The sequence below is a fragment of the Stegostoma tigrinum genome, chromosome 10 (assembly GCF_030684315.1).
Source record: "Stegostoma tigrinum isolate sSteTig4 chromosome 10, sSteTig4.hap1, whole genome shotgun sequence".
NCBI lineage: Eukaryota > Metazoa > Chordata > Chondrichthyes > Orectolobiformes > Stegostomatidae > Stegostoma > Stegostoma tigrinum.
The window spans coordinates 14,966,347-14,984,303 of record NC_081363.1 but is presented as its reverse complement, the minus strand read 5'-3'; the positions used below and the strand labels follow the sequence as shown (position 1 = coordinate 14,984,303).

General features: G+C 44.9%; 1 protein-coding gene across 5 annotated transcripts in view; it reads left to right on the top strand.

The window, feature by feature from the left end:
• The window catches only part of abcd4 (ATP-binding cassette, sub-family D (ALD), member 4), a 45,757-nt gene that overhangs the window by 18,362 nt on the left and 9,438 nt on the right, over positions 1 to 17,957 (top strand). For 3 of the 5 annotated variants that reach the window (XM_048537179.2, XM_059649036.1, XM_048537183.1), the window contains 9 exons: positions 1,273 to 1,364; positions 1,987 to 2,079; positions 5,417 to 5,637; positions 7,240 to 7,331; positions 8,360 to 8,396; positions 8,495 to 8,544; positions 10,296 to 10,348; positions 11,428 to 11,504; positions 17,245 to 17,360. In XM_048537179.2, coding sequence (XP_048393136.1) covers positions 1,273 to 1,364; positions 1,987 to 2,079; positions 5,417 to 5,637; positions 7,240 to 7,331; positions 8,360 to 8,396; positions 8,495 to 8,544; positions 10,296 to 10,348; positions 11,428 to 11,504; positions 17,245 to 17,360 — 831 coding nt within the window. Of the gene's footprint in view, positions 1 to 1,272; positions 1,365 to 1,986; positions 2,080 to 5,416; positions 5,638 to 7,239; positions 7,332 to 8,359; positions 8,397 to 8,494; positions 8,545 to 10,295; positions 10,349 to 11,427; positions 11,505 to 17,244; positions 17,361 to 17,957 lie in introns of those variants that run through there. The other 2 variants (XM_048537180.2, XM_048537182.2) reach the window with 2 other exon arrangements.

Genomic DNA, 17,957 nt, shown 5'->3' with positions numbered 1-17,957 from the left:
CCATCTACAAGATGCACTGCAGCAGCTCACCAAACCAATTCAACAGCACTTCCCTTATTTCTTCCACCTAGAGGGACAAAAGCAGCAGGTACGTGGGAACACCATCACCTTCAAGCCACACATTATCTGACTTAGAAACATATCGCTGTTCTTTCACTGTTACTGAGTCAAAATCCTTGAACTCCCTTCCTAACAAGCACTGTGGATGCAGCTAATTCCAGACTGCAGTAGTTCAAAAAGACAGCTCACCATCACCTTCTCTGGACACTTGACGATTGATTATAAATGTTGTCCTTATTTGTGACATTTCAACCTGTGAAAAGTTAAAAACAAGCTGAAAAAAGGAAGGCACGTCGAATAAGGCCATAACAGAAATAATAATTGATCACTCAGATCAATATATGATCAGTTTGAAGGTTGGGCCAAGCTCAGAGGGGTATTCCTGTGGTAAAGTGTGGTCTGTACTCAGGTTGTGAGCTGATGTTTGCAGAGTGCACCACTGGGTGGCAGTACAAGACACAGCTGTACCAAATCCTGATTGATCCCAAGCCCCCCACTTCTGTGGATCATTTAAACCTGCAATATAATCCCGTTTACTGGGAAGTTAAGAGTTGGCACAGACTATTCACATATTTTTCCACAAATACTTTGTCATTCCTTTTCCTAATATCCAGGCAAGCAGGGTGGGGTGGAGGTGTTGCAGACTCTACTTGGCCCTTTTCCTAGCGAGTTTATCATCAGGCTTCCCATTTGGGCAAACTAGGTGATTTTCTTATCTGTTCTCCACTGTGTCTATAACCCATGGAGGGAGGAGTTCCAAAACTGACGGGACAAGGCTTTAGAACAGAGATGAGGAGGAATTCCTTCAGCTAAAGCTGGTGAATCTATGGAACTCATTAGCACAGAAGGAAACGGAGGCCAAGTTATTGAGTGTATTTAAGACAGAGATAGGTTACTTATTAGTTAGGGGATCAATGGTTATGGGGAGACAACATGAGAATCGGGTTGAGAAACATATAAGCCATGATTGAATGGTGGAGCAGACTCAATGGACTGGCATAATTCTACTCCTATATCACACGGTCTAAAGCAAAGAGAACCACACCAATTACCAGACATTGAAAGTTTAATTCCTGAAATCTCCAGAGTAATGCTGGAAAGTTCATGACTTACCTCTCGATATCGCTCTGAGATGTCTGAAACACACCTTCAGTCCGTCTGAGGCCTGTGCATTTTTGTTTCGTGATCTTTGTGCGCTGTTTTTGTTTGCAGAATGCCTTTGTATCCATCTATCTGATACACTGCTTCAGCCAGCTCATCGACCTCTCAACAACCGTGTCTGACCTCGCAGGCTATACACACAGGTTAGAAAGGGCCTGTGAGAAAGGGAGGGTGGGAATGGAAAGATAGCTATGGATAGGGATGGAGGGGAAAATGATGTGTTGGAATGGGAGGAGAGAGGGAGATGCATGAGGTGCTGGGGAAGATGGATGGGTTGGAGAGGATAATAGAATCATAGAAGACCTACAGTGTGGAAACAAGCTGTTTAGCTCATTGAGTCCACAACAGACCTCCGAGATAGTGAGCCAGAGTCGATCTAGACAGAAGGCAGCAGAGTTGGACAATGTTCTGCCTGCAGCGGCTGCTGGATTAAATTGGAGCCTTGGGCTATCCTCATACCTATTGCTGCTTTTACTCAATAATCTTGGGCACATGTGCCACTCAAAAAGGAGTAATTGATCCAGAGAGTGTGTATATGCTGTGACCCGGCTTAGCCCTGCAATAAAGGGTGACTCGATGATTCATGTTTGCTATGAGATTTTGACAGTGATGGCTCATGATGTTGATTAGCAACTATGTGGCTGACTGTTGCTGGTCCACGGAAGGGAGCAGAAGTAAGCCATCAGCCAGTTTAATCTGCTCCTCCGATCAGCGAGATCGTGGCTGATACTTACTGGGTTTTTCTCTGTTCTCTATCCCTGACAGAATTGGAGAGCTGCTAGAGATGATCCTCAAACTCTCCAAATCATGTTGCACGAGCAGACAGCCATCATGCAAAGAATTGTGGGGTTTTGAAAAGTAAGTTTTACTGAGTAGCAGTGGCAATAACCCTGTCTCATTGCCACCCAAAACACCAGCTAACTTTAACACTACTCACAGAATGTGCAAGCTTCCGATTGTTCTTCCTCCCACCCGACTCACTGCCAGGAGTTAATGTTTCCTTCCACCAAGAAGTATTGTAAGGTTTCTCTTTACAGTGTGGCCACTCATTCAGGCATAGCAAGAGCTAGAATCCCCTCCCTAAAAAGACCCTCTTTTTCCTTTGTGGTTCTTCTTAAAACTTACCTTTTTTCTCCCAAGCTGTCAGTCTCCTTAAATCTTTCCCTCAGCAACCCACCGTTCCCACCAAACCCAGGCTTGTCTCAATCCAAGAACAAGATCAGAGGTTGTTGGAAAAGCTCAGCAGCTCTGGCAGCATCTGTGAATAAAAATCAGATTTCCGGTTTGGGTCCACTGAGCCTTCCTCAGAGCTGGAACCAGGTCGGAGCAGTCTCACCCAACTGGACGGCAGCGGAATTGTGTTGAAGGAGGAAGAGGCTGGAGGCCGGCCAAGAAAGATGAGGAAGGAGAGTTCTCCCTCTGTCAGTGATAATGGGAACTGCGGATGCTGGAGAATCCAAGATAATAGCGTGAAGCTGGATGAACACAGCAGGCCAAGCAGCATCTCGGGAGCACAAAAGCTGACGTTTCGGGCCTAGTCCCTCTGTCACACAGTCACACAGGTCGTCACTTGTGACTGGAATATTGCTTGATGTTGCAGCAGAGGCAGAAACCCAATTGCACGAGCCCAAACATGGAGCTCTGGGAAGATTCAGCATGGATTTGTTTGGGAGTTGAAGAGGACGGTTCTGTGGGTTCTCTCCTTCCTTTCTGCATGCCCTCTTCACATTGTACCACCTACTGTTTCCCTGATCCTATCCCCACTAAACTGCTGAACACCCAGTGTGTTTTCCACATTGATTACTATTGATGGTTCTCTGTTTTCAGAACCTCCTTCAAATCTGACAGCTGTGCACTCTCCCCCTTCTTCAAAAGAAAAAGTGGCCACTCGTTCAACTGTTCTCGTGGTTTCCCATTTCCTTCCTCTCCATGACTGTGTGACAAAGGGAGAACTCTCCTTCCTCGTACTTCTCGGCCGGCCTCCAGCCTCCTCCTCCTTCAACACCTCTCCACTGCTGTCTAGTTGGGTGAGACTGCTCTCACTTAGTTCCATTCTTATCTATCAATTAGCAGTGAGCATATTCCTGGAAAGGATCCCTCTTCCTGCTCCCACACCTTTTTCCTCTTGTGGTACACACCTCCCCTGCCCTCTTTGTCATACTATTTCTAAAAGCTGCCCCTTTGGCGACAGGAACCAACCTAAGGCATCAGTCTTCCTTACTTATGTGAGTGATGTCTAGTGCCACCTGACCTCCAACTCTTCCAAACGCATTCGCTGTCTCAGACTATGTGTTTATCCCTTCACTGATGTGGCCATCATTAGCTGGGCCAGACTACAGTGCTCACACCCCACAGTCAATGGCAGTGAGCTGTCTCCCAGTCCTTTGGTGTAGGTACATCCTCAGTGCTGTTAGGGAGTTCCAGGATTTTAACCCAGTGACAGTAAAAGAACAACGATTTCGTTCCAATTCTGATGGTAAATAAAATGGTACACTGACAGAAAATCAACCCCTTTGGGAAAAGTAGAAAAACAAGTTAGAGTTTAAAAAATAGGCTCCAACTTGGCCCAGTCTCCTCTGACCCAGCAATAAAGAAAGTGCTTTATCCGTTCTGTGTAGGGTGATTGAGGACTGTTATATCTTAGACAGTCACAAATAGTACCCTGTTTAACACTACTCATGGCAATATGTGAAATTGTCTGTTTTATCTTTAAAAATTTTGCATTAATTTCGCTGGAGGTTTCACTCAAACTGTAACAACCAGAAACTTCGACCATAAAATACAGGAGCAGAAATAGGCATTTTTTTCTAATTCGAGAATAAAGAAAATTACAGCACAGGAACAGGCCCTTCGGCCCTCCAAGCCTGCGCCGATAATGATCCTCTGTCTAAACCTGTCATCTATTTTCTAAGGGTCTGCATCCCTTTGTTCCCTGCCCACCCATGTATCTGCCAGATACATCACTTACAGGAGTCTTTGGTTTCGCCAGCATTTATTGTTCATCACTAATTCCCCTGAGGGAAGTTAAGACTCAGTCACATTGTTGTGGGTCTGGGTTCCATGTGAACTGGGCCAGACCAAGTAAGGATGGTAGATTTCCTTCCCTAAAGGACATTAATGAACCAGATGGGTTGTCCAACAACTTACAATGGGTTTACCATTAGATCCTTAATTCTGGATTCTTTATTGAATTCAGATTCCGCCATCTGCCATGGCAAGATTTGAACCCAGGTTCCCAGAACATCAACCGAGTTTCTGGATTAATAGTTGAGTGACAACACCACTAGGTCATTGTCTGCTCCTCCATTCGAGCGTGGCTACTATGTTTCTCAACCCCATCCTCCTGCCTTCTCCCCATATCCCTTGATCCCCTTACTAATCAAGAAGTTATCTGTCTCTGTGTTAAATACACTGGGTGACTTAGTCTCCACAACTTTCCGCAGCAATGAATTCCATAGATTCACCACCCTCTGGCTGAAGAAATTCCTCCTCATCTCAATTCTAAAGGTTCATCCCTTCTCTGTGAGGTTGTGCCCTCAGATCCTAATCTCTCCTACTAGTGGAAACATCTTCTCTACATCCACTCTATCCACTTGTAGCTCTGTAACTCCTTTCAGGCTCTCAAAGCACATCCCAGCCAGTGAAGTGTAGTCATAGTTGGGATGTAGGAAATGTGGCAGACAGTTTGCCCATAGCAAGCTTCCACAAGCAACAATGTGATAAACTGTTTGTAACATTATTCAAGGGCCAAACATTGGCCAAGATGTTGTGGAGAATTTGTTCACCTGTCATTCACAATATTACCATCCACCTGAGAGGCCAAGCCAGTCCTTGGAAACTTCCTGAGTAAAAGATGGCACTCTCTGGCCTGGTGCTACAGTGGAGACACAGATTAGTTTTTGTGTTCAAGTTTCCTGAGTGGCACTTGAGCCCACAACACTCTGACTCGGAGACAGGGGTGCTGCCCGCTGAGCCAAGGCTGATACATATAAGTGAGATGCTGTTGGCTGCTATTCAAAGTGTTTCAACCCCCCAACAATGTATCCCTATCCGGGTGCACTCATATATCTATTACAGGCATGAGTGTTTAAATGTCACTGTATGTTATTGTTTGCACACATACTGTATGCAGTGTTGGAGGCTATCAACATCACAAAGCACAATAGGCTGACATTGTCATTGTGGTCTTCCGCAGGGACAGTTTAGATTCAGAAGGGGAGGACAAGGAAGAGTCTGGTGACATAGCCTTTAATCTGGAACAGGTTTCCTTTACTGCGCTGTCCTCCAAGGAGTTGCTGGTGAAAAACCTAACCCTGACGGTCTCTGCAGGGCACAACCTCTTGGTAACAGGCAACACCGGCTCTGGAAAGACCACTCTGTTACGGGTCCTGAACAGATTATGGGAGACTGCCCATGGTAAGATTTGACCAATGTTGTGAAACCATTCCAACCAGGGAATCTCATGGTCCTCTGTGCTGTTGCTCTTCTTTCACTGGGCACTGATCGCCAACTCTGTGGCACAGAGGGATCTGAGAGTCCTGGAAGAGTCAGCTGGTACACCATGTAATTAGGAAGGTGAATAAAATGTTATCATTTATTGCAGGGTGAATGAGGTATAACAGTAGAAATGTTTGCTAGAGTTGAAAAGGACATTGGTAAGATCACAGCTGGAGTGCTGCAACAAGTTTGGTCTCTTTTGTTTTGAGAAAGGACACAATTGCAGGTGAGGGTGTTGGGTTATTAAATGAGGAAAGCTTGGACAGGTTGAACCTGTACGCATTGGTGAAGTGGGCCCAAAGCAGACAGTGGTGGCGGAGTTGAGTTTGGGCCAGTGTGGTACAAGGTGGTAGCAGTGGTGTCTGCATTGGCAAGGTGCAGCGAGGATTCTTAGTGGTGAGGCGGTCAGTGGAGGTGAGATGGTGCCGATCAGTGGCAATTTTATTCCAATGGCAGCGACACAGTGAGGGGGACTCATGATTGGCCGCTAGGCCCATACCACATGATGGAGCACTTAACAAAAAGAACTGCAAAATTGGACACTTCCTGTATTTCATTTTACTACCTTTTTATTCTGTGTTTTGGTTTATTTTTAAGGTCGCGCCAGAGAGTGGCAACACTGTCCAATACTTTTCACTGTATTTTGTGACAAGATGCACATGACAATAAAGCAAATCAAACTCTTGAAATTTGCAAGAATGAGAAGGTCCTGAGGTGATTAATGTGCGGGAACAATGAAAGGGTGTTTCCCCTTGTGTAAAGGACGAGAGCTAGGGAGTGTGGCGTAGAAATAAAGGGCCTCCTATTTAAGATAGGGATGAGGAGAATTCTTTCTCTCAGGGTATAGAGTCTGTGGGGCTCTGTTGCCCCAGAGAACAGTGGAAGTTGGCTCATTGAATACTTTTGAGGCAGAGGTAGATCAATTCTTGATCAGTAAGGCATCAAAGGCGATCAGGAAAAGACAGAGGAAAGTGGATTAGAGACCACGTCTTCTCGTATGGAGCATCAGGCTCAAGGCCCTGTGCCTTATTCCTGCTCCTGTAGCAAGAGTTCATATCTACTTGTGTTGTTAGCATTAACTCCACAGCTGCTTCCTGACCTGTTGAGCGTTTCCAGCATTTTCTTGATTTTGTTTTGGGGCTGAGTGTCTGAGAAACCATGGTGAGGAAGAGGGCAGAATCCTCACCTCTCTGTGGAGCACACATGTACTTCAGTCCAGCAGCAGTCAGAGTGAAGAGAGGAGCCACCCCTCGCCTTGGTTTTGTTGACAGATGTAATAGCTCTGCTGGAGAATGGTGTTGATTGACTCCTCCCAGGCGTGGTCTTCCCCAAATCCCCCACCTCACTCCCCCACATAAACCAGGAGATGTGGTACAGCTGATCCCAATCAGCAAGTCATTTTTTTGGCCCCACAGCTACATATTTTTTCAAACTTTATTCAAATCATTGTTCCTTGATTCAAGTGCATCGTAGTTTAGTTGAAAAGTTGGGTTGTTGAAAGGCTGTACTCTTTATTTGTAGGGTCTGTCCGCATGCTGACTTCCTTTGGGCCCCGTGGAGTTATGTTTCTTCCCCAGAAACCATACTTCACTGATGGAACCCTACGAGAACAGGTAAAACAGTGGGTTTTACTCATCCATTTATGGGATGTGGATGTCACTGGGTAGGCTAGCATTTATTGTTCATCCCTATTGCTCTGGAGAAGGTAGTTGTGAGCTTTCCTCTTGACTTACTGCAGTCCTTGCTGTTGTTGGGATACACACAGTGCTGTTAGGAAGAGAATCTGTGGATTCTGACCTAGCGACAATGGAGAAATGGTCAGTTATTTTCCAAGTCAGGCTGGTGTGTGGCTTGCAGGAAAGCTTGTAGACAGTGTACTCCCATACATCCAATACCTTCTAGGTGGTAGAGGTCACAGGATTGGAAGGCTGTTTTGAAGGAGCCTTGTTGAGTTACAGCAGTGTATCTGGTACTTGGTGCACAGTGCTGTCACTGTTGCAGAAGGAGTGAAGTGAGTGTTGCAAAGGGTTGCCAGTCAAACAAGGCAGTTTGGGCAGCGGGGAGTTGGAAGGGACGAAATGGGAGTTGGAAGTTTAAAGAAACTCCATGGGTGTGTTAGAGATGGGGACTCACTGGAAGAGACCTCTTGAATACCGGCTGTCTAAAGGAGTATCCAGATCACTGTCACAGGCTTCTTCCATTTTATCTCCACTCCTGTTTAATTTGGTGAACGTCATGGACCGTCAATGCGGTGACGTTACAAAGAGGCCCTTCGGCCCAACTGGTCTATATCAGCTCAAATTCATCCTTAGCCTTAAATCCCCTATTGCTTCATCCAGCTATTCAGTCTGAAAGACCGGGAGTCCTTGGACAGGGAGAGAAAGTGTGGGAGCCCAAAGCAGGGCGTGAGAGCTCCAGAGAAGGAACAACAGAGTTCTATAATGAAAGAACTCGAGAGGAAACACCACGATCAAGGGCAAGGGAGAAGGGAAGGAGGAAAAGACAGGTGCACTGAGCAGAGATGGGGCAGGGCATATAATATTATAAGGACAAAGTGATTGAAAGGACTGTGTTGAAATGAACTCCCTGAAAATCAGTTTGTAAAAATGTTTGTGTTTTTGTCTGTTTCTTTTTTGAATAGGTGATTTATCCTTTGAAGGAAATCTACCCGATTACAGGTATCGTATACAGCATAATGTGCCAAACCATCCATTCACAACAGCAGTTTATTGACAGAAATATCGCAATGATTCTTTTGATGCATTATTTCCCTCAGGTTTGCCGGATGATGAGAGAATCATCCACTTCTTAACAGTGACTGGATTGGTGAGTCATTGATATTCATCCCTTTTAAAGGCAGCAACAGAGTTTTCATGATTCAGCATTTACAGCAAACCCATTTCACATGTTTGCAACTAAAAGCTGGGCAACTATGTGCTCTACCCCGCCAGCCGCACACATCTCCCGCTCATCACTCTGTGCTCATTAGTCTGCTGTTGCTTCCTGGACTACCTGTGCTTTACATTTAGAAATATCCTCCACCTGCCCACATCCCTGCACAACCTCCTTCCCCACCATCCCTGTGCTTAGGTGTTTCTATTGTTCTGGTGTTGATACCATTTGGTCTTTGGGGGTTGGTTAGCTCAGTTGGCTGGATGGCTGGTTTGCAATCCAGAGAGGCACCAACAGTACAGGTTCAATTTCCGCTCCGGCTGAGGTTACCATGAAGGGCTGTCCTTCACAACCTCTCCCTTCAGCTGAGGTGTGCTGCCCCTCAGGTTAAACCTTGACCAGTCATTTCTCACCAATGAGTCAGCATCCCTATGGTCTGGAAGGACTGTAACAACTTAACTCCTTGCATTTGCTCAGTTTTTAATCTGTTCATTGTAGGGATGAAATTAGGGGACCTAGAACCCTAACACCTTTGACTTAATTGCACACACTGTGGGCACGGGTTTAACATTGAAAGGCAGGCAGCATAGATTTAACTGCTTGAGGGGATGTGGGATATTTTGAACAAATTAGTTCTGAAATGGATACAGTCATGAGAGGTCTGGGTTAATAATCAACAAAATGGTTGTGTTATAAGCAAGGGTAACGTGTGGCATTTTTTTCTTCAATTTTGGACCTGGACAGTGTCACTGGTAAAGTGTGTTTTGGTTTACAACAAGCAGTGTTCACCAAGCAACAGGATTGAAGAGTGACTCTCTGAGTACCTATTTAAAGTTCTTACATCTGAGCAGTTTCAGGAGGGCTTTACCTGGTTCATATATAGAATAATGGAGTGATTACATATGTAATTTAATCAAGAGGTTCAGATCGTTTAAGTATGGAATGATGGATACCTGAGAGTAATTTACAGATTGGAATATATTCAAAGGATTCAGTTTGCTTTTCTATATGAATTATAAACTGCAGTCTAATTGTGAGATTCCAATGGTTTACACACAGGACGGCAGCTATCTGGTTTGTGCATGGGATGATGAATACTTATTGTATTATATTTAGAATAATGGTTACATGGCAATGACTGGCTGGAAGCAAATCAAGGTGTTTGGATGGCTTTTAAGCTCTAAGTCAGGTTGATGTTTTAACTGGTTTTAGGTATAATATTTGTTTGTTAGACCCTTGTGTCAAGCGATGTGTTAAGATTTCATGCTTGTTAGTTAACAGAGTGTACTTTCTGTGTGTTTTCTGCCTTTTAAAGATAACATAAGATGGCCATTTGGCCATTAGATCAGTGCTGGCTCTGAATTATCCAATTCATCCCCTGTTCCATCCAAATATAGCCCAGCTCGTAAGTATACATTAAAACATAAGCTACTCAACCCCATGACAGATGCAGTGCGAATATTTCACATTGATGACTCCACAGAGGCTGCATGATATGTGGTATATTTCTGTCTTTGGCTCCCTCAGGAAGCTCTCCAGGCTGGTGTTATAAAGCGTGTTCTGAGCTCGATCTGATCAAGTGACTAGGCAAGGCTGCTGTAGACTCTAATCCTATGCAGTTGCTCAACAGCTTAGAACCTCAGAGAGTTACAGTTTAACTGATTTAGTTTTTTCTTACATTTAAGGGGTCACTACTGAAGAGGACCGGTGGACTGGACGAGAGAGTGGATTGGAACTGGTGAGACTGATTTATTTAGACTTTACATCCGAGTTTCAGACCTTCAAACTTGACACATTTCTGTGCAATGTTTCACTGTTACTGACAACAGAGATTAGTTTTCATTGTGCCTGAAATTAAAGAAGCAAATTATGCAAAGTTTCAGTCAGGAAAGTCTCAGTGCAGGTGGATTAAACAATCTCTGATCACGGGGTGAGTTAGCATACCTGTTTAAAAGATTGTAAATTGGAAAACCATTCCTGTATTTGTTAGATAAATAGCAGTTGTAAACATTGTCATCTGGGATAACAGGTTATTTTGGACCTTGATGGTCTCTTCATGTAATGTGTGTTTGTGTCTACAGCAAGAAATATTCTTCAATGCTATTTCTCTCTGCTTGAATTTCTTTTGACATTTTCAGGTTCCACGTTTTTTTGTCAGCCAGCCACAGAATTTGCACACACAGTTACCTTTTCTTCCTGTAGCAGTCCTCTTCCAAAAAAAAAGACACATTTTGGAATTAAGGGCTAAAAATACTCAGAGTTGCCCAGGCACCATCTAGTCACATGTAGCTATTATTAAACTGACATCGAGTTACAGTGAGCTTGCAGCCAGTAAGTCTCTTACCCTCGCCTTCATAGCACCTAGTGGATATTGTCCCAGGATCCTGAGATTAATTAGAGCAGCCACAAGATCAACAAACTCAGCGTGAAGCTGGGGCTTTAGTTTGGTCTGTCATTCTTTGGATAAATGTATAGAGCCTTCATAACAGTGGTGACATTATGGGAAGTAATACATCCCGTGTAACGCTGCTGATTAGAGTTGATAGGTGGGATTTGCATATTTGAGGGATGCTTTCACTGCATTACTTTGGTAAAACAGGGAGACATTTCACAAATATTTCCCTGCCTTGGGCACTTTTGCAGTGGATCATTGCCTCCTTCAGGAGATTGAGAGGAGATTATGTCGATTTCTTGGTGGGTTAAATCATGCCTTGTGGAACAGTTTTGTTCAGAGGTCTATTCTGTTCGTGCTTTCTTCTCTGACGTGTCATGAAGAAGTATTCAGGATCTGATTGGCCTCTTGTTGTTGCTGTCCAGGTACGACGTGCTGTCTCCCGGAGAAATGCAGAGATTGTGCTTCGCTCGACTCTTTTATCACCAGCCCAAATATGCAGGTTTGTGTTGATCAGCCCTCAGGAGGTTAACCATCCCACCTCAGTGATATTTAGTTTCTGGGCCACAGGCCAGCCTAGGTTGGCAGATTGGTTAATGTTGATGGAGTCCCAGGAACTTCGTCGAGGCGGGCCAGCCAAAGGGGAACAGTGTTTGTGCAGAGTTGAGGTCAGCATAGTGAGTTCCTGTCTTGAGCTATAAGAGAAACGCATTAGGGTAACACAGATCTCAGCCGAGGCTACTCTGAAAGAGTTGCCGCAGGGCCAAAAAAAGACTATCCCCTGTCACCAGCCACCTGAGGTGTGCATTTCATTACAGTCAGATTACAGTCCATTTCCCAATGTCCTATATGGTGCCGCATGAAGACAAATGAAGGATGTGAGGATCAACTGTCACCCTATTTTGTAGCCCAGTGGAGCTTCCCTGAATTATACTGTTCCCAAAATAACTCTTGCAACAGAACTATCTACTGTGTGTTATCCATTTGATGGCCTGAATGTCAGTGTTTACTGTGAAGAAGGACATGGAAGCCAGAGAACTCGGGGAAAATGAATAGTGACATCTTGAAAAATGTCTGTATTACAGATTCCTGATGAAGGGTCTAGGCCCGAAACGTCAGCTTTTCTGCTCCTAAGATGCTGCTTGGCCTGCTGTGTTCATCCAGCTCCACACTTTGTTATCTCAGATTCTCCAGCATCTGCAGTTCCTATTATCTCTGTATTACAGAGGAGATGGTGCTGGACTTCTTAAAACACGTAAAGGTGGATAAATCCCCAGGACCTGATCAGATATACCCTAGAACTTTGTGACAAGTTAGGAAAGTCATTGCTGGGGCCCCTTGCCGAGATGTTTGTATCATTGGTAGCAACAGGTGAGGTGTTAAAAGACTGGAGGTCATCTAATGTGGTGCCATTATTTAAAAAAGGTGGCAAGAAAAAGCAGAGGAACTGTAGATAAGTGGGCCCGACATCGGTGGTGGGCAGGTTGTTAGAGGGAATCCTGAGGGACAGGATTTGAAAAGGGAAGGACTGATAAGGGATAGTCAACATGGCTTGTGTATGGGAAATTGTGTTTCACTACTTGACTGAGTTTCTTTAAAGAAATAACAAAAATAACTGATGAAGGCAGAGTGGTGGACGTGATCTGTATGAACTTCAGTCAGTAGTTTGACAAGGTTCTGCGTGTGGACTGGTTAGCAAAGTTAGATCACATGGAATACAGGGAAAACTAGCCTTTTGAATACAGAACTGGCTCGAAGGTAGAAGACAGAGGGTGGTGGTGGAGGGTTGCTTTCCAGTCTGGAGGCCTGTGACCAATGGCGTGCCACAAGGATCAATGCTGGATTTACTGCGTTTTGTCATTTATGTAAATGATTTGGACCCCTGTGGGGTTCCACAGGGCTCTGTCCTTGGGCCTCTACTGTGGGGTTCCACAGGGCTCTGTCCTTGGGCCTCTACTGTTTGTAATTTTTATTAATGACTTGGATGAGGGGATTGAAGGATGGGTCAGCAAGTTTGCAGACGACACAAAGGTCGGAGGTGTCGTTGACAGTGTAGAGGGCTGTTGTAGGCTGCAGCGGGACATTGACAGGATGCAGAGATGGGCTGAGAGGTGGCAGATGGAGTTCAACCTGGATAAATGCGAGGTGATGCATTTTGGAAGGTCGAATTTGAAAGCTGAGTACAGGATTAAGGATAGGATTCTTGGCAGCGTGGAGGAACAGAGGGATCTTGGTGTGCAGATACATAGATCCCTTAAAATGGCCACCCAAGTGGACAGGGTTGTTAAGAAAGCATATGGTGTTTTGGCTTTCATTAACAGGGGGATTGAGTTTAAGAGTCGTGAGATCTTGTTGCAGCTCTATAAAACTTTGGTTAGACCGCACTTGGAATACTGCGTCCAGTTCTGGGCGCCCTATTATAGGAAAGATGTGGATGCTTTGGACAGGGTTCAGAGGAGGTTTACCAGGATGCTGCCTGGACTGGAGGGCTTATCTTATGAAGAGAGGTTGACTGAGCTCGGTCTCTTTTCATTGGAGAAAAGGAGGAGGAGAGGGGACCTAATTGAGGTATACAAGATAATGAGAGGCATGGATAGAGTTGATAGCCAGAGACTATTTCCCAGGGCAGAAATGGCTAGCACGAGGGGTCATAGTTTTAAGCTGGTTGGTGGAAAGTATAGAGGGGATGTCAGAGGCAGGTTCTTTACGCAGAGAGTTGTGAGAGCATGGAATGCGTTGCCAGCAGCAGTTGTGGAAGCAAGGTCATTGGGGTCATTTAAGAGACTGCTGGACATGTATATGGTCAGAGAAATTTGAGGGTGCATACATGAGGATCAATGGTCGGCACAACATTGTGGGCTGAAGGGCCTGTTCTGTGCTGTACTGTTCTATGTTCTATGAACATAGGAGGTATGGTTAGTAAGTTTGCAGATGATACTAAAATTGGTGTAACAGACAACCAAGAATGTTATCTCAGAGTACAATGGGACCTTGATCAAATGGGCCAGTGGGCTGACGGCAGCAGATGGAGCTGAATTTGGATAAATGTGAGGTGCTGCATTTTGGAAAGGCAAATCAGGGCAAGACTTATACACTTAATGGTAACGTCCTGGGGAGTGGTGCTGAACAAGGAACTCAGCAGTTCTGCTAGTATCTGTTAAGAAAATATCCATGTTAACGGAAGGAAGGGTCACAGGACCCAAAACATTAACTCTGATTTTTTTCTTCACGAATGCTAACAGATTTGCTGAGCTGTTCCAGAAACTTCTGCTTTTGTTGCTGAACAAAGAGATTTTTGAGTGCAGGTTCATAGTCCCTTGAAAGTAGAGTCGCAGGTAGACAGGATAGTGAGGAAAGCATTTGGTATGCTTGCCTTTATTGGTCAATGCATTGAGTGTCGGAGTTGTGAGGTGATGTCGCAGCTGTGTAGGATATTGGTTAGGACACTTTTGGAATAGTGATTCATAGAACATAGAACATAGAACATAGAACAGTACAGCACAGAACAGGCCCTTCAGCCCACAATGTTGTGCCGACCATTGATCCTCATGGATGCACCCTCAAATTTCTGTGACCATATGCATGTCCAGCAGTCTCTTAAATGACCCCAATGACCTTGCTTCCACAACTGCTGCTGGCAACGCATTCCATGCTCTCACAACTCTCTGCGTAAAGAACCTGCCTCTGACATCCCCTCTATACTTTCCACCAACCAGCTTAAAACTATGACCCCTCGTGCTAGCCATTTCTGCCCTGGGAAATAGTCTCTGGCTATCGACTCTATCTATGCCTCTCATTATCTTGTATACCTCAATTAGGTCCCCTCTCCTCCTCCTTTTCTCCAATGAAAAGAGACCGAGCTCAGTCAACCTCTCTTCATAAGATAAGCCCTCCAGTCCAGGCAGCATCCTGGTAAACCTCCTCTGAACCCTCTCCAAAGCATCCACATCTTTCCTATAATAGGGCGCCCAGAACTGCTTCCCTGCCATTGGAAGTTGCAAAACTTGAAAGGGTTCAGAAAAGATTTACAAGGATATTGCTGGGGTTGGAGGGTTGAGTTGTAGGGAGAGGCTGCATAGACTGGGGATATTCTCCCAGGACCGTTGGAAGCTGAGGAGTGACTTTTATAGAGGTTTATAAAATCAGGGATATGGATTCGCTAACACCCTATGTCTTTTCCCCAGGGCAGGGCACTCCAAAACTAGAGGGCATTGGTTTAAGGTGAGAGAGAAAGATTTAAAAGAAACCCAAGGGGCAACTTTTTCACACAGAGTGGTGCATGTATTGAATTGAACTGCCGAGGAATTGGTGAAGGTTGGTACAATTACATCATTTAAAAGGCATCTGGATGGGTATATGAATAGGAAGGAAAGATTGGGCTAATGGGACGAAATGAATTTAGGGCATTTGATCAGCATGGATGATTTGGACCGAAGGGTCTGTTTCCATGCTGTACAGTTCTATGACTCTGAGAAACGGGTCTTTTTGCTTCTGAATCTTCAAAGTGTTTTACTACTTAGATGCCACTAAAGAAGAGTCATGGAATCAAAATGTTAAATCTGTTTTTGCTCTTTTTTTTTATCCTCTTGTGGGATATGGGCATCACTAGCTGGACAGCATTTATTGCTCGTCCCTAGTTGCTCTTGAGAAGGTAATGATGAGCTATCTTCTTGAACCGCTACATTTGATGTGCTCTCGGTAGACGATTAATGCAATTAGTGAGGAATTCCAGGATTTTGACGTAGCAACAGTGATATATTTCCAAGTCAGGCATATGAGTGGCTTGGAAGAGAATTCGCAAGTGGTGATGTTGTTATGTATCTGATGCCCTTTTCCTTCTAGATGGAAGTGGTCAAGGGTTTGCTCTCAGCGAATCTTTGGTGAATTTCTGCAGTGCATCTTGCAGATAGTACACATGCTGCTACTGAACATCGGTGGTGGAGGGAGTGGATGCTTGTTGATGTAGTGCCAATCAAGAGGGCTGCTTTGTCCTGGATGGTGTCAAGCTTCATTGTTGGAGCTGTATTCATCCAGGCAAAGCGGAGAGTATTCCATCACACTCCTGCCTTCTGCCTTGTAAATAGTGGACACACTTAAAGAGTCAGGAGGTGAGTTAGCTGCATGATTGCTAGCCTCTCACTTACTCTTATAGCCACTATGTTAATGTGGTGAGTCCAGTGGAGTTTCTGGTCGGTGTAACCCTCAGGATGTTGGTAGTGTGGGATTCAGTGGTGATAACCCTATTGAATGTCAAGGAGTGATGGCGACATTGCCAATTATTGGAACAGTTATTGCCTGGCATTTGTGTGGCATGAATAATACTGACTATGTGTCTGCCCAATCCTGGATATTGTCCTGATCTTGTTGCATTTGAACACGAATTGCTTCAGTATCTGAGGAGTCGCGAATAGTGCTGAACATTGTTCAGTATCCCCACTTCAGACCTGTTAATGAAGGGAGGATCTGTCAAATCTGCTGAATTTCTCCAGCAATTTCTGGTTTTTTTTGTAATTTATTTCTAATTTGTTTCTTTCCTCAAACTCTGTCACATTAGTAATGATGCTGTGGAATTTGGTGAGTGCATGAATCAGGACAGTGCCTTTCTCTTTTTTAAAGAGAACTTGGCTTAATTCCATCCCAGCACAGTGGCATGAATATCACTGCTGTTGTGAGTGTCATATACCTGGACAGTCCTGAACCCTTTCACCAGCAAATGTAACTTGAATGCCAATTATCATGTGGACTAGACAAGGGAGATCTTGCTACCACATGGAGTAATTGAGGGGAATAGTGTAGGGACCTTTAACAGGGGACATTTCCTAGTGGAGAACGGAATGGAGGATTATGTCGATTACATTTGGCTTTCAAGGGATTCATGTAGACCTTCAATACTGGCATGGATTCAGCAACTGAGAATTCACAGCCTCACAATTAGAGAGCTCCAAAGATTCACAACCTTATTGATTCAAAATTCCTCCTCATTTCTGTTAAACATGGCCAACCCTTTATTTTGACGCTGAAGGGGGAGTGCCACCCCCCAACTTCTACAAGTTCTTGCGTCTACAACCGGGGGGAAGCTCAGTTTCTGCCCTGTCAAGCCCTTGAAGAATTTTATATGTTTTAAAGGGATCAACCCTTGTTCTTTCGAACACCATCCAGCCCAACCTTGCCCTTCCAGTTGCCCCACTTTGGTTGAAATTTGCAAGCTTCTGATTCCTAAGCAGCGCTGCTTCTCTTCCCAGTGTTGGATGAAGCTACAAGTGCATTGACAGAGGAGACAGAAGGAGAGCTGTACCACACCTGCAAGCAGTTGGGTATGACTGTCGTCAGTGTGGGTCACCGCAGCAGCTTGGAGAAGGTAGGAGGCAATTAATTCTACCTAAAAGAGAACCTCTTCACCCTTTCGTTGACTGTGAGTGGATGCAGACGCTGCATAGTGCAGGGTTTTCCAGGCTGTCGGTGCTGAGGCCAGTGGAGTTGCTCTAATTCAACAGTAGACCTCTGACAAAGTGCTACAGAGTCTCCTAAATGTTTTAATAGTGGGTGTGGCCTCACTGCTCGCTGTTGTATTAAAAATAACCGAATGGTAAGGTTGGTACTTTTTACTGAAAAACCCTGAGGATGCTCTCCAATGCCCTCCCTACATCCTGCGCTTGCTGTCGTTCCCCTTCCCCACACTCTCCATCGTTTCTCCGTCGTTGCCCCTTCCCCCCCACCCTCTCCGTTGTTGCCCCTTCTGCCCACACCCTCCCCACACTGTCACGTCTGGAGTCTCTGCAACACGCACCAGGAAGCCTCAAGTGTTAAACAGGTGCGAGCATTTGTGTAGCACTTTTCACCATCCTAGGATAGCCAATGAAGTGCAGTCATTGTTGAAATCTAGGAGACATGGCAACTGACAGGTGCACAGCACTGACCCTCCAACAGTAAGTAGCCTCCTTGGTACCAACAGTGC